This window comes from Lasioglossum baleicum, chromosome 18, assembly GCF_051020765.1.
Source record: "Lasioglossum baleicum chromosome 18, iyLasBale1, whole genome shotgun sequence".
Lineage (NCBI taxonomy): Eukaryota > Metazoa > Arthropoda > Insecta > Hymenoptera > Halictidae > Lasioglossum > Lasioglossum baleicum.
In genome coordinates, this window is record NC_134946.1 from 8,382,991 (window position 1) to 8,408,051 (window position 25,061).

The window sequence follows — 25,061 nt, forward strand, 5'->3', positions numbered from 1 at the left end:
CAACTCGTTAACATCGCAGAGATTTTTGAAGTCGGGGGGTTGAAATCAGAAGAAATCGCAAGGAAGTTCGATCTTTAAATCTATCGTGATTTGAATTAGAACAGAAAAATTTTGTAGAGATTTTTCAAGTTAGTACAACGAGGAGAGTTCAATCTTTAAATCCGGAATGGATGAACAAAACTTTGTCAAATTTTTCCGGACAAAATTCATGTTTGTCAGATTGAATTCCTGGAGTAACAAGATTCCCCAAAACGTACTAAATTGCTTTGAAAAATTGCCTACAACTATATGCGTAGGTATACACGGTTGTGCAACTTTGATGCGCAGTTACAGACGTAGAGGAACGTCTTGCCATAATATCTTTCACAAATATGACACAAATCGGGAATTTTCCAGGAAAAATCCGCGCTTGCTTCCAGATCAGATTGCCAGTGCAAGTGCACCGAAGAGGAGAGAATACAGTTTAGGGAGAATCTTATTATCCAATTATCCGATCCTATTACCTTCTCTACAAAGTTGCAATGGGTTCAACTTCACAGACTGAAAATCTGTATCCTTCGTGACCATTATTTCGTACGGAAAATTGCGAAAAATTATGATACATTATCGACGTTCATCGGAATCGGAAGCTTCGCTCTTTAAACTGAGCCCCTGGGCACATCATTCTGTCATCCTTTTCCACAAAGTTGCGCTAGGTTGAACTTTTCGGACCCAAAACTTTCGTCATTATTTTTTCCGACTGTTTTCTGGTACAAAAATATTGATAGAAAGTGATATGAGTTACTCACACTAGAGGGTTTTCCCTTCAAAACGAGGCAAGGTATCTACCTTCTAACTATCTAGTTTTATGATTTTTTTAAACGAAGTTATAGAATGTTGAGTGTGTCCAATTTCGGAAACCCATCACCGGAGAACCATCCCTTAATTTTACTCGAGGTCCGGGGTCCACGCGAGGCAGCGGTGTGATCGTACCTTTACGAAGAACCGAGTGGGAGGCTGAAGGGGTAGTTTTATCGATCAGGATAGGAACCTGCGGAGTGCTCGTGGAGGCTCAGTGCTCGCGGAGGCTCAGTGCTCGCGGAACCACCACCCCGTTGAGGCGATCTCACCGTGCGGAACTTCTCTCGTCGAGACAGGTCGATGTTCTCGTGAAAACCGATTTTCCCGATTTTCCCTCAGTGCGTTTTCGTGGTGACACTACTCGTGTCGTGGTACAACAACTACTAGTACTACTGATACTACTACCCTAATTCCACGGAGGATCTCCGACAACCCCCACAGCAAAGTAAGTTACCCCCGAACACTTTCCAACAATTTCTATTGACAATCATTAAAACCATTAGAGCCTTAAATAATGAAAAATGAAAGTTTCAGAACCTCGAGTAATCTATTCATTGATCTTGACGTTATCCTTTGGGCTGATTCGTTAACAACAACGTTAATGTGTAGCTAATAACGCATAGTGACGCGGGATTGGACGACATTTTATGGGGTGACAGGCTGCGCTATAGAGAAAAATATCTTCTTGTTAAAGACTGTTAATTGAAAAACTGCAGTGTTAAGAGTTGCAAATATTTTAGCAATCATCTTTGTAGTCTTTCGTTTATTTATTGAATACTGAGAGAAGAAGGAATTCTTTCATTGCATAAACCATTTGATTTGTTTGTATACATATATATTATTTTATCGAATAAATTGTTTGATTTCGTTGTATAGATTGTTTCATTTTGTTGTGTAAATTGTTGTATAAATGTTGTATAAATGGTTTTGTTGTATAAATTATTGGATACATTATTGTCGAGATTGTTGTACGACTTTTTGCAAATGTATCGAAGTCCATTTGGATTTTGTCTTGTCCTTTACGGTACAGATGTTAACAGTCATCGTGAGTTCTCGAGGCACTCAACGACCTAAAGTGACCCATTTATCGATCCCCGAAATGTTAACGAATCGTCTCTAGATTTGTTTCTACCTTTTATCGCGTTCGTGAAAGTATGCAATTTTAATAAACTGCGCCCGACGTTTTCGTTCCATGGCAGGCGAAATAAAATGTTTGTTTAACTATAACGAGGGATGAAAGTGGCACTCGGCGCGTCCGATGGCGTGCTTGACCTGACAAACATGTTTATACCTTATTTTTTAAATAAACTCCGCAACGTTGTTTCATCAATAACTTGAGAGCTTATAAAATTTCAAATTCAAGCACCAATAGAAAATAATTGATTGAATTGGTGGTTAGGAAAATGAAACGGAGGTGGGTTGGTGGACAAACATGTTTATACCTTTTTTTAAATAAACTACGCAACGTTGTTTCATCAATAACTTGAAAGGTTATAAAATTTCAAATTCAAGCACGCGAACAGAAAATAATTGATTAAATCGGTACTTAGGAAAATGAAACGGAGGTGGTTTGGTGCATTTGAAAATTTTCAAAATATTCGAAAGAATTTATTTTGAGACAAAATTGTTTTTAAATTTTATAAAATATTAGAATTAATGAAGAGAAAAGCAATTATGTTTCGTTAAATTGACATTTACAGAATGGGGGCACAAACGAAAATGATTTTGAGAGTGGGTTATAACCTTATGCAAAATGCCAGCATGTGTTTTGGAACAAAAATATTTTGTTGATAATAAAAAGTTTTATGAAAAGTCAGACTTCACGGGAAGGATAACAATTTCATTTTATTAAATTAGAAGTGATGGAAAGGATAGCAGGAGTCGAAAATTTGTTTTGATCACGACAAAGGATTGCACGATTTTACAATTAAAAAGAGAACGATTTCATTAAATTGGAAACGAAAACAATGGTGTTCAAGAGATTGCAAAATTCATTTCGCTTATATATAAAATAGCCTTGTAAAAAATTTTGTAATGAATTCCAATAATTTTGTTTATGTAGAGCAGAAGTAGGATAAAACAATTGCATTGGGTGACAAATATATTTCACTTATTATAGCATTGTAAAAACTGTTGAAATTAATTGGCATAATTTTGGGTTTGTTAAGTGAATATATCGTAGTTTTGTGTGTATTGGTACAGAAATAGGATAAGATTAAGAAGAAAACAATTGCATTGGATTGGAAACTAAGAAAATGTGATTACAGGGGGATGAGAAATTTCTTTTATGGACAGAATACCATTAAAAAAGTTTGTAAGTTAGTAAGAACTATTTCAGCTGATTATATTAAAATTTAAGGGTAATTTTGTTTATGGATAGGAAAGTGTGTTAGGATTGTAGGCCAAACAGGGAAAGCAAAGGGGTGCACTGACCTCGATAGCTGGTTCATGGAAGGTGGTCATGTTTTTGGGACAGAGCCAGACAAAGTCGCGACTGTATTTAGCAGGACCGATACCCTTGAGTCAACGTACGAGGAATTTCTCGTCGAGGATAGATCCATAAATCAAACGGGCTCCACGTTTATGAGGATTCCGGCCTTTTGCCGCGATCGATAATTAGGTCTCCGTGATTCGAAGTTGACAGGAGTCGAGCTGAATACTTTATCATTTGCGAAACACTCCTAAGATGCAAGCAGACCACCAAATACCATCAACTTCGCAAAAGAAAAATCCAAAACATACCCATTTTTCATTAAAAAAAAAGATATTAATATTAAATGACTCTTAAATGTAAATTGAAAAACAGAAATTTTCATTTGAGCTTTTTTTGTCAAAAAATTAAAATCGTGAACAGATTTCATAATATTTTGTTTAAAATATCATGAATGTTTTGAAAGTTAAAGGGATCCCTTTATGTGGTTTATTCGTTTCATAAGTTTGGTTTCCTTGATGAAATTCAGCTGGTCATTTATTCTTTCATCGTTAATTGTAAACATTTGAACGAAGGAATCAGTTTGTCAGTCAACCAAAGAATTCAACAATGTTGTTTAATAATATTTATATGTGTCTTGTATTTTCCGGAACTTGCGGATGCCAATGCATATTATAATTCGGATACACAAGAGGAACTTAATTGTTGCAGTGTATTTTATTAGACATTGTTTCAGTAGATAGCATGTCATAAAATACGATTTTGCTAGACAGTATTTGATTGTATATTTTTTTAAACATTCTGTGACTATGAAAAGTCTGATTAATTATTGTAAAATACTGATTGGACAGTGTCTTAGGTTATGGCAATATTTCTATACACTCCTGTACAATGGTATGTTCCGTCGCAGGGTGAACCACCTTGGTGTCGTGCCACCCTCCATGAAACCGAGTCGCATGTAGCATGCAAAGTCACATATTAACATAAATACTTGCCAAGCCATTTTCTTTTATCGCATACACCGCGACTATTATTGTTTTTTCGATCACGCAGATGGTAAAATGAAAAAAAATATTAGTGTTGTTGACCCTCGACGCCAACTTATCCATCATCTTCCAAAAAACTTGCTGCTTTTAATTCACCATTCCCCCAGAAAGAATACTTACTCGCATTTCACTCAATTTTCATTTACTGGCTCGTAAAGTGAATGATTGTCCGCCGGTCAAATATTTACTGAAACCAATTGGTCAATTATATTTCCATCCAGATTGAAGTCCAGAAAAATCCAGAATACATGGAATCATCAGCATTAACAGCTGGTAAAGCAGGTCTCTAATTTCCGTTTTAAATTAAACCAGAATCTATGTAGTTTATATATTTAGTGGATTTTTTGGAGGGTGGTAAGAGAAAAGTGGGTAAACATGTGCACTGGGTGGAACCGAGAGCTGTAGGAAGCAGGCGAGTCGACTATTTTCGCATAACGCAGGCCATAGTGATCGAACGGTCGTTTCTTTGGTTTGTTTTCTGGCTGGCGAGAATTCCGGCGGGCGGTTGGCAGACGTCCAACGTCGGGAAAGCCGTACTGGTTGCACTTTCGCGTATCTATAGCCGTTCCTCTCTCGCCGGTGCACATGCAGTCGCAGCCATGACACTAGGAATCAGGCCACTGTCCTAGTTTACGCCTTTCCGAGCAATAAAGGTTACCCCTTTGCAGTGCACGTAACCTACTCGTTGCAAGTTTGTACGAGCTCCGCCGTTGAAATCGAGACGCCAATGCGTTTCACATAGACGTGCAACGGTGCTACGAAGGTTGCCGATCTTCGGGGGTTGTTTCAAATGGCTGCCGCACTGTCGGTAAAGCAGATTTGCTGCTTCTTCGAAACTGTTGATGACATTAAAAACTGTTACGGACTGAAGTTGAAGTGTTTCAGGAGCTTTGTTACCCAATGTAAATATGTTTTCCTGTGTCGACGCGTAGAGGATATATCAGGGTCAATACTGCTTTTTTAAATCAAGTTATTTCTTGTCTAGTAAATGCAAGGCTTTCCTTTTGAAGTTTCTACTTTCTTGTAGAAAATTGCAAACTGTATCAATCAGGGTGTTCGAAAATAACTCGATTTGAAAAGGTACTGCTGACCGTGATATGTACTTTCTAGTAGGATACCTATTTCCTACGTACACGTGTATTTCTGTTTCACGGGTACACGTGACACTTGAAACGCGTTGAGAATCCGTAAATAATGATCCGTTCGGCACGTTCGAGTCAGTTCGAGTCCGGCGACTCGATGCGCATTTATGTTTTTCGATCCAATTCTTACTCGGAGAGGGAGTCGAAAAGAATTCGATCGAAATACATGAACGCATCAGTCGCTGGAATCGAACGTGCCGAACGGGTGCGTATTCACGGATCCTGAATTTCTTACTACATACACGGTTTACGTGCCACGTGTACACGTTCAAAACCGTGATCTCTTTCTACGCAATCATGTACGTACTCGTATTAGGTAATGCGAAATATTTTGTAGTATCGTAAACGATTTCAAAGATATTTGAGTGGGTCGATTTAATCGGATCAGCCTATAATGATTTATATTATAAAATGTTAAACGTTTATACCTTTCACATTATCTTTTCAAATAACTTGTAAAGAGCCAATTAAATATGTAACATTTAATAAAAAAGAAGAGAGAGAAAAATATGATAACCTCCTCAAATACAATTTTAAATTAATTGATTGACGTAAGAATGGTTGACAATATAGAATGTGAGCAGAAATAAGGGAAAGACGTAGAACGTTTGGCTGCATAATAAATTGCATTTGGCATTCGAATGCAGTTGAATAGCCTGCTTTTACAACAAGGTTATGCAAGATACGTTGTATTGAGTGTCATTCATCTTTCGGCCTTCGTGGGCGTTCACGTTCGTGTTCGAAATTAATGAGCGGGGGTGGTCAACACCCCCGTTATAAAAACTCAAATTTATATAAGTAATTTGACGTCTATTCGGATATTTTGAAAGAGAGAAAAATGCATTTACGGGTAAATTGTATTTTATAAAATTGAACAAATTATTTGGTACTGTGTTTCGACAAAGGCAACGACGTGGTGTATTATTTTATGCGTTGGTATTTGAATTTTTATGCGGTCGTTAGTAAAGAAAATCAAACAGGAGGTCAAAAGCAACTCGACCATAATTTTCTGCCAATGTTGCTGTACTCCGTGCAAACTCGGCTGTTCGATAACCGAGGTGCAACGACCATCGGCCCCCAACAGTGAATCTAGGCCACCAGCACCAGTATTTCTACCCCCACAACACCGTCGTTAATATCGTTACTATCGCTACAACCATCATTAACCATTCAACATTAGCATTTTTAATAAGTGATTCAAGCTGTATATAAATAATAATCTATGTTATACAATATAGTTTCTTTTACTTTTTTTAAAACGTTGCCATTTTCAACGGTGACAGACCCCCTAAGTCTCAACATCTGTCGGTAAAAGAGTACCATCTCTCATACCAGGTCTAAAATGTCTTTTGTACGAATTTTTAACTATTAAAAGGCTAAACAGAAAGTGGAACTTTGACCGCATTTAGTTCATATCTTCAAGAGCAATATAAAATTTGTTTTGGTTAAAACAATCCATGTTTTCGTAAGATAATAATGATCTTCCATATCATGATTCTGGATCATTTGTTTGAAAAAGGAATGTTGCGTAACAAAACGGTTGAATAATGTTTCTGTGGTATTGTTTCTCTGTAGGATGATCACGGCGTTGCCAGTGCCCTCGGTGAAAGTCTTCCACAAAACCTACTACCAAGAAAAGGGGTCCAGGGTAACGAGTAGTCAACCTGGGAGTCCCCTTACCGAAAGCGAGGCAGTTCTCGCGTTAGATAAAGAACCACCGGAATACTATATTTGTGGCAAGGTGAGACGCCATTTCATTTGCACTTTGTTGAGCCTGTTGCAAATTTAAAATTCTGTAAAGACATCTCCAGAAAGCACCCGACGTCTCATAGATATCTACGTCTAAAATACGTCTTGTAACATTGTCTTGTAGCAGTACCGTTTTGTAACATAAAACATTCAGGAGACTTTCGGGAGCCGTTCAGGAGCCTTTCAGACGTCCGAATGTCTTGCGACAAGCGTCTTACAGATGTCTTTGAGATGTCTCAGTGTTATCTGGGGCGGATTTGTAAAACGGCCATCGTTTATGCATATTTGGAATTAACATAAATTAATTTACAGGTAAACTCCCTGCACGTAGTAGTCGGCTCCCTGCTCCTAGGCGCCGTGGTCCTAGTAGTAGGCCTGGTGCAGCTGGCACCGGGCGCAGAGGCAGCGCAAAACTCCACAGCCCTCATCGTAGCAGGCTGCATTTTACTTTCAGTAGGTGTATTCCTAGCTACAGTTAGAGCCTTCTGCATCAAGAGGCAAAAGTCTGGTCACAAGGACGAGACTCACCAACGAAGCGTGACCAGTATAGACATGCTGCTAGCACAGCACAGGTGAGCTAGGTCAAGATCTTTTCACTCAGTGACGAATATCTTGAGGACTAGAAACGATACAAAGAAACAGTTTAAAGCATCGTGTTCAGCTCTTCAGAATCTATAAGCGAGTAGTATCGAACTACTTTCCGTTACAGAGACTTCACCGTGCTGACGCCGGACGAGCTCGAGGACCTTGTCCGTCGGCCGACTTCTGCTTTAGAGAGCAAGATCCGCAAGCAGTGTCACAACACCTAGGTGTTGTCGGCCTCGAAGAAGGCCCAACCATCATCGCCGCCGTGCTCGAACACACCGTCATCGTCGACGTCGCCAGGGACTAGCTCATCCATCCTCTACACGCATCGTTACGACTCTCGTGAACACAGTCTGGTTTAAGGGCCGGTGTGTGTCAGCCTCGTTTCTTAGGGACTACTTCAGCCGCCGCCGCCGTCGCCGCAACCGCCTCCGCCGCCGCCATCGCGCACGAGCAGCAGTTTTCATACTTTAACGATTGCACCGCTGCCTTTCGCTTGACGCAAAACTTATCCGTGAAGGGCGAACATCGTTGGGAGACGATCGCTCTTCCGTCGGTCACACATGAACGACAGCAGCTGATCTTACGTTCGGGAGTTTCTAGTGGGGGAAAAGAAAAAGTACCGGCTAAGAGAAACCCAGTGAACGCGTACAGCAAAAAAGATAAAGGGACCTAATTACCGATTAAATCCGCTGCCTCTCTTTCATTAACGTCCTTTGTTTGGGACGCCGTAATCTCTTGTCGCTCTGGCTCGTAGAATCTGGAGTCTAGAGTCCCTAGATACAGGCTGTCTCAGATCTCATTGTAATCGCCTGAACGTTTGCCTTATTTATTGCTGTATGAAATAACTCCTCGCGAAAGACAAAGTTGTGCTGTTTTAATAGTCGCACGTAACGTCATGGAATCTTCTTTTCAAGGTTATCGATGTTTTTCAAACGGAACCATACATCTTTGATTCGACATACTTGTAGAGCGTAAAAAGAAGAATCCAATGACGTTTAGAACTATATTGTCATGATTATTTCACCTCGAAATACTTGCGTCTGAAAAGTAAGGTATCCAATGCTTTCAGACATTTTCAGACGTTTCCAGACCGTCCTTATAGAACGTAAATCGAACGTAAATAGAACGATCATCTGAACCTGAAGACAGTTATGTCTGGAAGATAGATTATTTATACATTCAGGCACAAATATCTCAGAATCAAATGATCGGAACTTATACGATCATGGATCTCATTGGATTCGTTTTCCTAAGGTCTACAAGAATGTCGGAGATAGACTGCAGGATTCCATGTGATAAAAATCTCGTAGAAGAACGATCTCGAGAGAAACTCGTCGTTATACATATATGCACTTTTCGAGACGGTGTAACTTTGTCCGAGAAAGTTCTCTCGTGCAAGGATAAGCAGGACAGATATTTAGCTGGGACACCCTGTACACGAGCAAATTATAGTGCACGAATAATTGCACGAGAAACAGTGGAGTTAGTTGCAGACGTGGGAATCATTTTCTTCAGCTTAACCTCTGCACTATCTAGACGAAGATATATAAAGAACAAAAAGATCATTCGAGAAGAGAAGAAAAGAGAGAAAGAGAAATATTCCTTCGTAGAGAATCATCATTGGAGGCTGATGACCATTGAAAGTTTTCGACCGTTTTCGACATCGTCACCTACTACCGAGAGACCAAAAAGCTCAATTTCGTTCCGAGACTTAATTGTGTTCAGATCGTCGAGATACTAAGGGGGGGAGGGGATAAAAGAAAAATAAATATGTACCATAAAACGTTTTTTGTACGAGAGAAAATGTTAGATTAATCGCTTAATTACTTCGTCGCTTGGTTTGGGTGGGGTGGGTAGCGTAAAACACTTCCGGTGTCGATAATTATCGTGAGCGGCCTTGTCACAGTCGAGGTCATGGTTACCCGGGGAGTAATAGTTAATTAAAATACGTGTAAGTCAACGCTCCGACACCGCATCATGCGAATGCACATATCTTTGGACAGTTAAGTAGCTGTAAACAGATCAAACGCATCTTCGAATCGATTCAAACCAATCTCGGAAAGTCTTTCACCGAATTCATGACGGAATACGATTTTATACAGGGTGAATCACCACACCTGGCGATTCTACGCGTAAAGATACACGTCGAAAACGAAGAGTAACATTTTTTCCGACAACATCTCGTTTTTCTTTTTTGAGAAAATTGCATCCGAAAGTTAAATGTAGAATTCTCGGTTACACCCTGTACGGCAGTGATGCACGGTAGGGGCTCCTCAAACGCCTGCTACTCCCACCAATGTCTCTTTTATGCAGCGCGCGTCCTCCTCCAACGGCGGATGCTGGTGGGGGACAGTAGGCGCTATAGTGGGGACGGTTTTATCTCAATTGAGACAAAAACGCCCATCCCTGATTGTATGCGATGGATTAGGGTCATCCCGGTTACGCCTCGATGATTCGCTGACCTTGACATTTGTGATGTTGGAGATAACATGTAAAAAGAAATCCATTTGAATTGACTGAAACAGTCGACGAAACTAAAAAATGTTTCAGACAAGTATTGCACGGTTCAGTTGCAAGCTACAGACTTGTAGCTCTTCTGGCTTACTACCTTTTTGTAGAGAATCATAAACTGTATGGCGACTAGTGTTCCTGATTTCTCAACATTTTTCATTTCTCGAGAAATGAGAAATAAAACTATATTTCTCGAGAATTCTCGGGAATTTTTAATGACATAACAAAATATTGGATAACTTATGATTAGACTGCGGATCTTTATGCATTTATAGGAAAATTGAGTAGATGAAATTCAAGATTGTAGGAAAATTTTTAAAATTGAGGACGTCAATATATGATTTCTCCTCTATTAAAATTATTAAGGGAAGAAAGAACATTCTATTTGGTTTCTATTTCTTGCAATCGACGCCGATCATTTTTATTTTGCGATATTGTTTTTCACAATTCCGACCAAATGCATATTTTCAACTTATTTATTACACGTCATTTACTAAACTAATTCTTCTAGCCTGACAGAGAAATTGAAGTCGTTTGGTCCATTCATATAAAAGTTATTCTGATTTGTTGTTGTATGCATTTGTTCATTTCCGAAAATATGTTATAAAATAAATGAGATTCATAAGAATTTTCCTAGATTTAAATTTCTCGAGAAATGTGAAATAACCAATTTCAAAATTTCTCGAGAAATTCTCGAGAAGGAACACTAATGGCGACAGATCTCAAGGTCATTGGAATCAAAGAAGCGTGATTAAAGATATAGTCTACCACAGCGAGACATTTTTCGTTCTCTCTCATGGTCGTTTTTCGAAAGTCTTTGCTAACCTAACGGGAAAAGACTATAATAGACTGCAAGAGCAACCTATAAGTGAATTCCTGCGAATTGCAAACGTCTTTGTTAGTCTCCCTACCGAAGAGATGGGTGTTATTCACGGAAAAGCTGAAAGAACGGACAGAGAACGCGTGAAATAGAAATTAAATATCATCCCATACGACAACGATGAAGGAAAATAGATACCGAGTCAATTATGGCTCGTACCGAACATTCTTTTGTTATACGTACTATAGACGTAGTTTCTAACATGCTATTACGACGATATTTCTAATAATAATAGAGCGAGAGAAGGGAAACGTGCTGCAAAACGTAATCGATTACGGTCGACTTTTCGAACGTGTTCCGGGCACCTCACGCATCTTGTAGCATAACTCACTGTCACTCCATTTTTAGGGTACGATCTCCGGTCGAAGGGCGAAGGTTCAAATACGCACAGTTTGTGTAAGCTTAAGACAGCCAACGTGAGCTTCACAATTAACGATTGTATCGAGTAAAATATTTTCGAGAAATCCGAGATGCAATCGAGTTTTCGAATTTTGTCGGGTTACGAATCTTTTTCAAAATTTCTTCCGAGTTCCATGTTCGTTCGGAGATTATTCTTCATCGGAGAATGCGTTGTTTTAAAATGGAAGTATGGTCGCAGGATAAGCTGTAATTTCTATCGGAGGGTTCTGAAACATACGTGGAAACGATTACGATAGCAATGTGCTTCAAATAATGAAACATAAATCCATGTTTAGGTTTAGATGGTAATAGTTGGTGGCCAGGAGCGGAACGACAGCACAGATTAACGATTAAATCATAACATTAATCATTAACCATATTTTGTATTCGTTTAATTTCAAAATTGATACAAAATTTTTGTCAGTACCAGAGAGAGAATACCAAAATGGTCCTCTTGTTTATTGAGCTTTGATTCAATGGTTTTAGTCATTTGTTCGACGCAGAGTTTAATTACAGATACTCTAACGTATCGAATTTTTGATTGTGTTCGAAATCGAATTCGAATTACAAAATTCAGTATGGATGATGATAATGGTCAATAAAAAGTATGAATCGGGAGAATATTTGATCGCAAACGTCGCTAAGGAAGGAAGAACATTTAAAAGGTTCCAATTTGTAATTAGGACGAATCTCTACATCGTTAACACCCTTTAATTAATTTGAACACTTTCGAATTCTAAGGAAACAAAATCTCTACCGATAATACAGATTCATTGGCATGGTCAAAAAATATTTGAAAATGAAAAGATACTTGAAAGTCAAGAAATACTTCTATCTCAAAATTCGAAACATCAGAAAATATTTCTACATTAAAAATGATAAGAGTTTTTACCGAAAATCGTTTTCAATGTTCGTTCCAGCAAAAAGGTAGAGATCTTGCATACAAAACCGAAATTGTAGAATAAAATTTATCCACATAAAAAGTTCTCGCACAAAGAGTTCCCGAGAAAATCAATTTCGAACGTTTATCATTGAATTAAATATACGATTAAAATGATTTAAAAAAAAAAAGAAACAATTTTCAAATTGCTTTTCTCGAGAACGGAGTCTTAAACGAACAAACTTTTCTTCGCTTGTATGATGAAAATAGCTGTTAAATACCGTTAGACTGATGTTATTATCGTGTAATGTTAAGGCTACACCGTACTATAGAGATTTAAAGATTGTCGAAACCACAGAATAATTCAGTCTGGACTTAGAAATATCCGAAGAGTTCATATTTTACTGATATAATATTAACAATTCATTCGAATCCACTGGATAGGAAGTATAAATCCGGCCAAACGATCGTCATTAGCAGATTTTTACTGATTTCCTCATCGACGGCTAGTGATAAGAGTATCCAGTCGCTTCTGAAGTCACTTTCAAGCCGGTTCAAACCTGTACAGACGAAATAAATCAAGAAACAAGATCGCATTTGTACTTGTTAATTTTTTATTTAATTTATTCACATTAACAATAATCATCTTTCAACGATTTCATAAGAAAAGAGTGTCCAGAGTTTCGCGTAACACTTACCATTTTCCATAAAAATAATATTTTCCAAGTCAATGTGACAAATAATGAAAAATATTATGTTTCTTCTGGTCGATGGCAGTTTAAAAGGCAACGCACGTTGGCAGTGGCCTAAATCAAATTGTCTACGATAGTCTGTGTCCCAAAAACAAAGGGACTCGATACACGATTGGTCGCAGCACTGGAACCATTAAACTTCAATAACATTCTACTATTACTCGGAACGATCGATTATCACAAAAACGTGCAACTCACTGGTCTTATTAAGAATAAATTATCATTCTGCAGACTATATATGAGGACTTGCTTAGGCTACTCGAATATGCCTGTAAAACACAAGAAAATAATTATTTGAGATTTTGTTTCTTCAATTTCCAGGCAATGAACTACGCAGAGTAATTTTTCATTGTGTACATTTAAACGAAAGAAACATATCCGTCGCGAACGCGACTCGTAGTTTAACTGTTCCTTTATTGGCCTTAGTGTACATATAGAAGATTCGTTTATGATCGCTTCTTTTATACGTATGGAAACGTTTGCGAACGAGACTAGTTGCGACAGTATAAAATATGTTTTTAGGTAAGCAAATGATTATTTTCAAAACCGATAGTGTTTATATATAAATGAAAATCATGAAGGAAATATTTTTGGGGGAATGTAAAAAGATAACTGAATCCTTCGGTTCATTTTTGTAATTATATTCGAGATATTTCAAATATTGTATTTCTCCCCCACATAGTGATTAACGAGTCTAGACAGCATGCAGCAAAGAACGAAGAAATTTTCATTGGTTTAATTAATTCTACATGAGAATGTACGTCGAAAAGAAAGAATGAAGTTTTTCGTTCCGAGGCTTAGTTTCCGGGATAATCGGGTTTCACAATCGTTTAAGCTCGATTTTCTTGAAAACTGATGCCCGTGCAACAAAATCGTATTCCGCATTTGTTGTTCAGCTTCCCACGAGGAATCGACTGATATATACTTATTTATAGTGTTTGTGCGAGGAACGTATTCTTTGTTGCATGTTCGTGTCCCAGTTAATATTAACTTCTTCAACGCACACTATTGTAGTTCTAAGGGTTTTTATAACGGTGCTCCAAATATCTGAATATTTTCTCCTATTATTATCGCTTCTTAACATTAGACGGAGAAATGTCTGGAACATATATCTTCGGCTTACACAATATTACACAGTAATTGTACATAGAGTCCATAATGGGGAAAAGCAAGATAATGCGTAGGTGGTCTGAAATAATGATTATCACTGTTAACGTTACCGTTAATACTCACATTAGCTAATTAAATATTAATCAGTCTTTCAACGAGAAGAAAATATTAAGATCTAAAGAACCTTAATTTTAAGTATAGCGATTGTTTGATACAGCTGTGTATCAGTGCACGCAATTACAAAAGTAAGATATAAGTTTAAATCAACTATTGTGTACAAGAACGTTTCAGTAACATTGTTTTTATCGAGAAAAATATAATAAAATCGCTAGATACGCGTTTAGAAAACTTTCTAAACGAAATTTACTTCTCTAGTTACGTAGACGAATGAGAACACCTAGATTATAGAGAAAACCATTTATTCAAAGCTCATAGAAAATAGTACTGTACAAATGACAAACAGTACCGGCTCTTATCTTCTTTTGAACCCATATTTTTTTCGCTCGTAAAACAAATCCGTCTTTGAACTTCCAAGGTTCACGATTTTCGGGCAACCGTCTCTCTGGAAAAAGAAGAAATTCTTTTTAGCGTTAAAATCCATTTTTACATTATTATTTTCGAGGTACATCTCGATCATTTAAATTTCATTTACCACGCTGGCAATAATTTTAGGAAGTAGAAACTGCTTTTACTAGCAGTTGGAGAAGCAGATTCTAGCAGTACCGACCAAAGAAAGAAGCCTAACCATTTACCGTAAGGATCATACATCATACATTCGACGTGTAATAGTATCCCCTCGCTATTTATGTCACAGCACAGAACCGAGAATCGGCTTAGATAGCGACTTTACTGTATACATATAGTTAAGAAATGATATTTTTGTTGGAAGACTCACATCTTTTTCTTGAATGGTGCACTCTTTGCAATAATATGCATCGGAAACGCCGGGCCCACCGCAAATAACGCATCGGCCCTGATAAGATCCGTAATTGCATTCGTCGCAGATCCTAACAAGAGTACATGGTCGCACGTACGAATCGCATATCACACATTTACCGTCGCATTTCTCACATAATCTTCCAATAGCTGAAATTAACCATTTCAAACTTGTGTACAATGATATCGTTTACATTTATTCCTTATTTTATGTACAGTGATGTCCGGATCTATAGCCACGAGTCGAATTAAATGAACGCGTTGTTGAATTACAAACATATCGAAGCATGAAATATAATCCTTTTATATTTGGCATATATTATTATAAGGTGGTCTCGGTGAGATTGCTAAGACTCTTACAATTAAAATGATTTCGGTCGCTAATAACCCGAGATGTTGATGCGACCTTAAATAAACCAACTTTAAAAAAAAGATACCAAACACGCCTGTATTTGCTGGTGCTTGTATTTGCTAATGAAGTCAATTTAACAGAACAAGTGGAAGATTTGCATATGCATTCAGAATAACTTCAGAATGATGATGATATAATAATAATAATAATAAATTAAAGGTATTCTAGCAGCACTTATTCTATATGAAAACACAACTATACTCAACATTTTAGAGTGTAACAGTAAAATAATAATGGTAATAATAATAGTAAGAAAACAGAAAATATAATAATAATATTAACAATGAAAATATTGAATTGAACACAACATAATTAAATTAAACGAATATGAATTATTTATGATATTTGTCGTTATAGTAATCTATTAAAATCTTTGTATGAAATCGAACATATTCGGGTTCACAGCAAGCCCATCTTTCTAAATTATGGAACACGTTCTCTGTTTCTTCTTCCTCTATAACGCATAAGGGTTTTAGGTCCTCCATGCCCTCTGCTGATTCTATGTCGCTCTGTACAATGGACTCTTCTTCTTCGCATTCCTTGATCCATTCCGTTATTTCATCTCCATTCATATTAGCAGATTGACATTCTCGAATCTGCTCGGCAATACTAATATGTTCTGTCTCCGCTTCTATATCTTGAATTAAGATACGTTTTTGCAAGAGTTTCTTCCATGAATTTCTAATATTTTCCGACGTTATATTATTGCTCCATGATTGAGCAATATAATCAATACAATCTTTGATGTCATAGTTTACATAAAACGCTCTCAAGCCGCCAGGATATCGCAAAATTTCTCTCAACAGAGATGCTCTAAACGATCTTTTGCATTTAGCAATTATACCTAGCTCCAATGGTTGTATCAAAGACGTGGTGTTAGGTGGCAAATACATAAACTTAAAATTCTCATCTTCCGGCAGCTCTTTCGGAATGACATGCCCCCTAAAATTGTCTACTAAAAGGAGCACCTTTCCCACGCGGCGTTCACGTGAATGAAATTCTCTAACGCTATGCTTAAAATGATTAACGTACCAATCGGTAAATACTTCTGCGTTTACCCAAGGACAGCGTTGGTGTTTATAAATCACCGGTAAGTCTTGTTTAATATGTTTGAATGCTCTCGGCTTTGCGTATTTGTGAATAAAAAGTAAAGGCAACTTGTGTGTGCCTGTGGCATTCGCACATAATGCCACGGTTACTATCTCTTTCCTGGTTTTTCTGTCTTCTGCTGGTTGCTCACCTTTGTGGACCAGTGTTCTCCATGGAACAGCTTTCCACAACAAACTTGTTTCATCCATATTATAAATATTGTCTTCTTCAATATTCTCCTCTTCGAGCATCTTGTTAAAATCTTCGATGAATCTGCTGGTTGCCATTTCGTCCGTGTTGCCCACCTTGTCTGGCTTACTTAATCGTATTTTGTATCTTGCTTTGAAACGGGAGATCCACCCTTGACTAGCTGTAAAATTCGATGAAGTGCCAAGTTCTTCTATCAGTGCTTTTGCCTTTTCCCTTATCAATGCGTTCGTTAGTCGCACTCCAGCCGCAGTTCTTTCTAGAACCCATTCGTATAAACGTATCTCCATCTTTTCAAATGACGGTTTGCGTCGCCGTTTCGTTTGTACACATACAGAACTATTAAATTGTTTTAGAGATACTGCCTGTTGTTTGTACCTCCTTACAGTTCTTCTACTGATGCCATACTCGATAGCCAGACTATCAACACTTGATCCCTCTTCTAATTTTTTAACAAGCTCCACACGCTTATCCACGGTCACTATACTTCTTCTTCCCGGCGCCGCCATACTTGTCTCACTTTAAATATTCTGTTATCACATACAAATGTACAATTTGTAAGTCGTTTTACACATGATTGACGGTGTACCAAGCGTCGGTGATTGGGATGTAAAAGTGTCAGAGTCTCAGTATTTTTCACAAAGTCTAAAATTCGCAAATCTGAGGACACGCTTAAATATTGTATAGGCAATCGGGCAGCAATGTTGTTTTCCAATTGTAATTTTTCTGTACTTCGGAGGACAGTGTCCTTCCCAATGCGAAAACACCCTGTGTCATGGCGCAGAGTGTAGGTCATCAGGAGGTACTGTTAGACCCACCCTGAGTAGCAAAAACCATTTCGGACAAATCTGGGTATGTTGAGAAGCAGTTAAACACATTGTGTGCAGGCTGTTTTTAACGATTTAACTGGGAAGATTGTAAGAAATGGCTGTTATCGTTAATATACTGTGAATGTTTGTTTAATCTTTTTTAGCTGTTCACCATGCACCATCTCCTCAATGACCTGCATCAAAAGACATTATTTTATAATATACTATTTTATGCAAATAGGTGTCTGCATTATAATCAACAGTATACAAAAAACGTACTAATACCTGTCCCGCATACAATGTGTCAATATTGCTTTACCGAGACGAATGAAAATATTTGCTTACAGTATGCGAAAGACGAGGCATACATTTTGGTAAAATGTCTATAATAAACGCTAGGTTCTACCCTGGACCAAAAAACGGGTGTACAATATTTTCATTATTTACCTAGAATGTAAACGTTATAACGTGAATTTTTACTTTATATTTATCTGAGAAATAAAACAGAAATTTTTTATTCAACTTATTTAGGTGTAAATAGTTAATCTTTTTGAATGCTTTATTTTATTTCGATATAATATACACGCTTAACCACTGATCAAAATATTTACAATTACGTTCTTCGAATAATGTTTCAGTAGCAAATGAATTAAAGAAATAATTATGCAACACGTTTTTAGTAGAACGAACCTATCAGTTCTTGGAAATTCACTTTTCCGGATATATGACCAGGGTCGGTCTCGATCGGTGGCCATATATCCAGACATCACTGTAAACATCATTGATAACATTTAACCTAAAACTCACCGACACCTGGTTGTTTTCTGCAGAAGATCAAATCTGGATGATGCTTCGCCATATTTTACTATACATATAATTATGTAAATGCTAATAAGTTACTTTTAGATTCACTTCAAATTCACAAATTCAAGGTAAACAGATACTCTTATCGATAATTTGATGCTACACTCCGCTAAATACACTCAAACTGTTCGCTGCTGTACGCTTGTGTACGCTGCAAGCATTGAAGCACATGCAAGTGAGCACAAGTGAGTGAGCATGAGTGAGTGAGTGATTGTGAACTAACCGTAATCGCAGAATCAGGATAACGGTCGTGATTTTAATTTTATTCACGCTGTGATCGTGATTTTTTAATCTTCATCTCGATTGAATTAGTTCTTTTTTTCAATACATCAATTAGCTTACATAAAAACATCTGCATATAACGTAAATTTAAAATTACGTTACGTTTTCTTTATACGTATAACGTAAAACTGTAAACTTATTTCATTTAATGATAAAAATAAAAAATATTCAATTTTCTCTTCTCCGTATCTTATTTCCACGTATTTAAAAAAGAAAAAATTAACTCTTCTTCTCGATTTTTGTGGAATCCACCTTTTCAAATCTCCGGTTATCGAGCGTACAAATACAAATGCGGATCGATCGACGCATCGATCACGCGCATCGATTGGCAGCACCGCTTTTACCCGCCGTTACGATTACGAACAGTGCTTCGATTGTGCCCAAATTATCTCGCGCAGGAGCGAGAAAACAGTAACGTATACTATTGGGTAGCAGAGCGGCCAGAGCCCTGAGGCAGTTATATTGGCAGGAATGTACCGAAATAATCTTACCGCACAAAAAGACTCCAGGACGTGTCCTACGAGTTACAAAATATACACAAATACACTTGGTATACATTCATTTTTTAGAATCAAATCATATAAATTTTTTAAAGTTCTGCGGGGTGCTCAAGGAATCCCATTTTATCGAGAAGCTCACGTTACTGAGGCTCACGTTACTATATATATATATATATATATATATATCAGTGAACGATCCACACGTAACATCCTTTTGCTCAATAATTCGAACGTACGACAGTGTACCCGCGCCTATCGCGTTCTGTTAATTATCGCAGGATTATCGTTCCCAATTTCTTTTATGTTTATGTTAGGAATTATATATAATTCGATATTATAAATTTAAATAATATCGACGGATATTGATTTGTTTTCAACTACTGCTAATATAAATAGTTGTTGAAAGATGACAGACTTACTTAAAAAATTGTACACAATTTCCTACAACCCTGCTACATACAACATTTTATAACAAGAAATCGAAATTGGGAAAACCAAAGAATTGCTGAAAAAGAACGATCATTATTCGCAGCAATTCGCAGCCATCTAGCGGCGAAATAAGGGAAGTTTTGTATTCAAAACAACTGTTTTCTGCGTCGTTATAAATTATAAGATTTGTGTCAACAACAAACAGAATGAGTGATCAATCGATCCATGAAATGGCCTATCGTGGCAGAACATCGGACATTAAACGTCTCCTAAGTGAAAATGAGTCAGTAAAGACTGAGAAGGACAGTGTATGTATTTACTTTTCAATAATATATGTTTTTAGGTTATGACGTCTCTCAATGATTTTCTGTCTTTAGAGTGGACGAATGTTAATTCATTGGGCGGCTCTTGGTGGTCATGATGATTTAGTTAAATATTTATTATCGCTTGGTGTGCCCGTTGATCCTACTGACGATGTGAGTATCATTAACTTTGTTGAAATGTGTGCTAAAATTATCAAATATTTCTAAAAGTGTACTGTTTCCTCTGTTTATATCCAATGGCGCCAAATTTGAATGATAGGAAAATATGAAATAATCAACAGCACTAAAATTTGATTTAAATCATTGATTATTTTCTAAAAATGTATTATTTTCCCTTTGTGCCCTCAATATATCATTAAATTTAAAATGACTAAAAATAAGAATAATTAATGGTACTAAAATTTGATTTACATTTAATTTTATACTACTCGAATGTTATCCGAATAACATTTTATGTACATTAATCGAATATCTAATAATATTAATCGAATAAACGATTAGTCGTTTATTATATAAAGTTTGATTGAGATTATTAAATATTTTAATCAAAGTAGTTGTCCATTTTTAGACGGACATGACACCATTAATTTTGGCAGCATCAGCGGGTCGCGAGAAAGCAGTAAACACCTTATTAAGAGAGGGTGCAAACGTCAATGCAAGAACGCAAACAGGCCATTCTGCATTACAATACGCTGCGTCGAAAAATTGGAAGTCAATTTGCGTAGAATTGTTAGAAAAGGATGCAGACGTGAACATAATTGATAATCGCGGTGCGACACCATTGCATAGGGCGGCTTCGAAAGGCAACATTGCCATTGTGAAGCTTCTTTTAGAATATGGCAAGGACTTGAAAATAGGTAAACATTTTTCTCTCTTAAATGGCATACCTGCTCATAAGCAAAGTAATTGAAATAATCATTAATTGTTTATAGACAGCAAGGATGCTGATGGTAATGCAGCATTGCATTTAGCATGCGAGGAAGACCGAGTTGATGAGGCAAAATTGCTAGTTCAAAATGGCGCCAGTTTGACTTTGCAAAATAAAGAGAAGAAGACACCATTGGATCTTGCGAGGCCTGGATTGCAACGATCATTGAAAGAGATCGCGGCTGATGAATCTTGATGACGAATGATGGAATAGATTTTTATTTGATCAATGTATTTATTAAATAAAATTCAAAGTAAATATTTTTAGCGTATGTAGCTCGTTACCTTTGGTAACATGACCGGCAGCGTTACAAATTATGTACAACCCTTTAAAAAATCGTTTTGAACAATTATTGCAATGAATCGTATTTTGTTGGAGATTTATTAAATTATATTGAAGATCACTGACCAAGTAACTAACCCCTCTACCGTTCAGTTTCCAGCATTTATTATAATGTTTGACTACGCCTATTTATAAAAAAGCTTCTCCTTTCATTGGTCAGATCATAGTAATTATTTTACCCCTTCTTGCATAAAAAAGAATGATAAATAAAAAACGCAAGGCGATGAGGATTTGTCTGCAGAAATTTTGGATGGTTTATAAAAAATACATTCACAGAGAATACAACTTTTATCCCACGTCCAATAATTATTCTTCAGAATAAAGAACTCCCAAAAATTTAAGACCTAATGTTTTCATACTTCTTCCGTTGTTTCTGCATCCAAATATTGATGTTAGTAAATATAGAAACATGAGAGTACAATAGCGTCGTCTTATCAGTTAAATAAAAAAATAAGTATATTAAAGTCTAAGTAATTTATGGCCACATTCACACACGTCTACGCTGATGATAGTCAACGTTGCAAGGCATACAAGTAAACGATTGTACATTAATACAAAATTTTACAGAAAAAGAGTAATAGAGGTTCGTTTACTATTATTATTATTATTATTATTATAGATCTCTCTCTCCTCGAATGATCTAGATAAAAAAATTTCCACCGTAAAAATAATCAAGAAGATATACATCGTTTAAAAATTGTTATCACGCATAGTGATTACAATGGAAACGGTAACCGATGAGGTGTATATTTGATACAATTATTCAAATTTCGATAAATGGAAGAAGTCGCTTTTAATTTTGCACACCTAAATAAGTATAAAAATCTGTTTAAGTATCAATTCCACGTTGGTAGCATATTGTTGCACATGAAGTGGTCGATTTCCAGTAATAATTAACTCTAGCAATAATTAAGGACGCGTACAAAAATTGGAACAGCCCTTTTTATCATTCTTTTCCGTATATCACAAAAGATTCGAAATCTTCAAGAATTGCCGGTTTCCTTCAAAGAAATTTTTGCAACCTACAACAGACCATTGTCAAGTATAAAAATCAACAATATTAATCACTTGATGCGCAACATTATAATCGTCGACATTAACGCACAATTCTTGACAGACACAATTCATTACAAGTGTATCCTCCTTTTTATTTATGAAATTATAATTTATTTCTTACCAACTAAATCCGTTGAAAATGTGTATAACGTTTATTAAGTTTACTCCCGAGATGCTTAGATTTAATTAGAGTAATTACGACCAATAGTGGTCCGACAGTTAAGTGGCAGTTTGATTTCGAATTTGGAAAGCCCGCCTAAAAGGTCACTAGAAAGCCGTTCAACGTAAAAAAGCAGGCCAGTTCGGTTCGTGTAGAATCACTCAGCCGTATCAAAAAATATTGTATAGCCCTATACATATATATATATATCACTATTTCTATGTGTATATATATACACAAAGAGAGTATACGATAAGGCGTGTTACTTCAGGATTCATTCCTGTCCTCTGTAAAACTCGTAAAAACGTTCGATGACGGTATAAAGATTTTTCTAGTTGATTCGGGTCTTCGATTAAAAAAAAGAAACTGGCTATATAAAATTCATTTTCCTTTACCACTGTTCTTTGAATACGGCGTACTCTGAATATGTAAATGCGCACATATGCAGAATGTTTATGTTTTTTTCTTGGGTGATTTTTTGCAGCAAATGTTATTGAAAAGTTACCCTGCAACTTGGTGGGCGGGGGCTCTTCTGAAAGTTGCAAATTTCTTTTGGAAACTTTGAATCAGGATGAAACTGGATGAAATTTTGGAGTTTTCTGGAGAATTTTTCTTTTATTAAACTTGTTTACAAAAGATACAATCGTCCAGTGAACTTTGCAAAATAAAAATTTATTTTCAATTGAAAATTTGCAACTTCATTCGACGATACCTCCTTGTAGGCGCGCTTAGTTTAGGGCGTGTGTTGATTGCACACTTCCTGCACAGAATCACCCCCATACAATACGTATAACCGCCCGTTAATCTCTTTTTGTCTCGCTTTTCAAAATAAAATTTCTTTTTATTAATCTCGCACCATTGCCACTTGTTTCAGAAATTTCTTGACTTCGGTTGTCATGTTGGTCATGAATACTGCTCTGTCTCGTTATGTACAGTTTTTCTTCCGTAGCGTTGCGCGAGGGTATGGAATAAACCCGTAACACAAGGTTGCGGAGGAAATACTGTATTTTTTTATTTTCGTACAAATATTGACAAAAAGAGGTTAAAGCACGTTGCGTTTGAATGCACGAGAAATGCACACGTTGTCAAAAATGCATGTATAAAAACGTCCCCGTTTCTCTTCCCTCCTTAATTTCATACGGCGATCTCGTGTAGAAAAATTTGAGTTTCCCGCGCAACGAAAAGTCCACAAATGATCATCATGCAATAACATTATCGAGAAATTCACCTCGACAAAGTAATCAATTTCTTTTAAAAAGTTTTGATGCACTTTTCGATGCGTTTGAAATTAGATCACATAAAACGAAGAAGTTCTCGATCACCTCCGATGCATCGCGGTCGTCGATTTCCGGTTCGTTCCGACAGGCAAGTAAATACACGGGTTCGAAAACAAACGAAAATAGTAGCTCGAAGGGGTAAAAAACAAAACTGAAGAACTTAAAGAAGACGCTAAAGAGTATGAATCCTTCTTAAAAATAATAATACTTTCTCTCCGAAAGTCGATGTTTCGAGTCCGAAAATTCACTCTCTTCGGAATCGTTGAATACTTCGCGGCGCGGCCAAATTTTTCAACGTTTTACTGACTGTCGATAACAGCGAAATCTATCGACAGGAAGTTCGACGGTTCCTTGACCTCTCGGAACGAGCCGACGAATCATTGGCTCGATGATTAAAAACAATTACAAATAACATATTACGATTCTTTTGCGATAAAAATAAAAACTGCGATAATAATAATAATTAATTAATATAACTATAATATAATAGATATTAATGCTGCCCTAAATGTGGTGTTAATTCGTTATCGATTATGCAGCCCCAATAATATATTTCTAGTCTCGATATTACCCGGCGTGAATTGGTAGCATTTTCCGCAAAGAACGACGGGACACCGTGATTCAGAAAATTTCTATGGTAAAGCTTGTACAAAGTATGGCATCCCAGTGGCGTAAATCTGTTAAAGAGATGTGGGTAAGTGTCTACCCGAGACGAGCAAAACGTTTCTAGTGATTTCGTTCTGGTGATATTATAGGAGCTCGTCGATCTTCGCGGAACTTTAGGGTAAAATACTACTCAGTACGGCTCTGCCGAGTCTCTTATGTACAGAAGGAAGCCGCCCTCATCTAATGGCATCGTTGGGCGCGCAGGAAATTCGAATTCGAGCGTGGATCGCGCCGAAGCCGCGCGCCCCTTGAACCTGGGTTTTTTTCTATGGGTTTCCTGCGTTGTGAGGGTTCAGTAAGTAATTGTCGTATCCTCTGGTATTCAATTGACAGTCTCCTCGCCGTCAATGCTCTCGTCCTGCGTTGTCGAGTCGTCCCCGGAGCCGCCGGTCTGAACGGAGCCTCGTTTCAGACGCGACGAGCTTAGACTTATTGGAGGACCACCGCGTCTGT

At 37.1% G+C, this 25,061-nt stretch overlaps 4 protein-coding genes across 19 annotated transcripts in view; 2 read left to right on the plus strand and 2 right to left on the minus strand.

Moving 5' to 3' along the window:
• The first annotated feature begins 1,044 nt into the window (after positions 1-1,044).
• LOC143217945 (uncharacterized) lies at positions 1,045-13,057 on the plus strand. 3 transcript variants are annotated; one of them, XM_076442707.1, is made up of 4 exons: positions 1,045-1,285; positions 7,035-7,200; positions 7,521-7,780; positions 7,918-13,057. In XM_076442707.1, the coding sequence occupies exons 2-4, from the start codon at positions 7,036-7,038 to the stop codon at positions 8,015-8,017; spliced, it is 525 nt and encodes a 174-aa protein (XP_076298822.1). In that variant the 5' UTR covers positions 1,045-1,285; position 7,035; the 3' UTR covers positions 8,018-13,057. The 3 variants fall into 3 exon arrangements, with proteins under 3 accessions (XP_076298822.1, XP_076298823.1, XP_076298821.1); XM_076442708.1 differs by lacking the exon at positions 1,045-1,285 and adding an exon at positions 1,305-5,775; XM_076442706.1 differs by lacking the exon at positions 1,045-1,285 and adding an exon at positions 1,305-5,758.
• On the minus strand, positions 12,296-18,731 carry Phf5a (PHD finger protein 5a). 7 transcript variants are annotated; one of them, XR_013010941.1, is made up of 5 exons: positions 18,589-18,731; positions 15,224-15,414; positions 14,795-14,890; positions 13,417-13,487; positions 12,296-13,342 (listed from the first exon to the last, which is right to left on the minus strand). XR_013010941.1 is itself a non-coding variant. In XM_076442695.1 (4 exons), the coding sequence occupies exons 1-3, from the start codon at positions 18,638-18,640 to the stop codon at positions 14,801-14,803; spliced, it is 333 nt and encodes a 110-aa protein (XP_076298810.1). In that variant the 5' UTR covers positions 18,641-18,731; the 3' UTR covers positions 12,296-13,487; positions 14,795-14,800. The 7 variants fall into 7 exon arrangements, 6 of the variants coding, with proteins under 6 accessions (XP_076298810.1, XP_076298809.1, XP_076298806.1 ...); XM_076442695.1 differs by having other exon boundaries at positions 12,296-13,487; XM_076442694.1 differs by lacking the exons at positions 12,296-13,342; positions 13,417-13,487 and having other exon boundaries at positions 14,731-14,890.
• Positions 18,587-25,061, minus strand: part of Zip (myosin heavy chain 10) — a 29,671-nt gene continuing 23,196 nt past the window's right edge. For all 8 annotated transcript variants that reach the window (XM_076442680.1, XM_076442679.1, XM_076442677.1 and 5 more), the window contains one exon: positions 18,587-25,057. In XM_076442680.1, coding sequence (XP_076298795.1) covers positions 24,931-25,057 — 127 coding nt within the window. In that variant the 3' untranslated portion in view covers positions 18,587-24,930. The remainder of the gene's footprint in view (positions 25,058-25,061) is intronic.
• On the plus strand, positions 20,022-21,367 carry LOC143217944 (uncharacterized). The gene is made up of 4 exons (XM_076442705.1): positions 20,022-20,164; positions 20,234-20,332; positions 20,748-21,036; positions 21,112-21,367. Exons 1-4 carry the CDS (start codon positions 20,063-20,065, stop codon positions 21,300-21,302), a joined length of 681 nt encoding a protein of 226 aa, XP_076298820.1. The 5' UTR covers positions 20,022-20,062; the 3' UTR covers positions 21,303-21,367.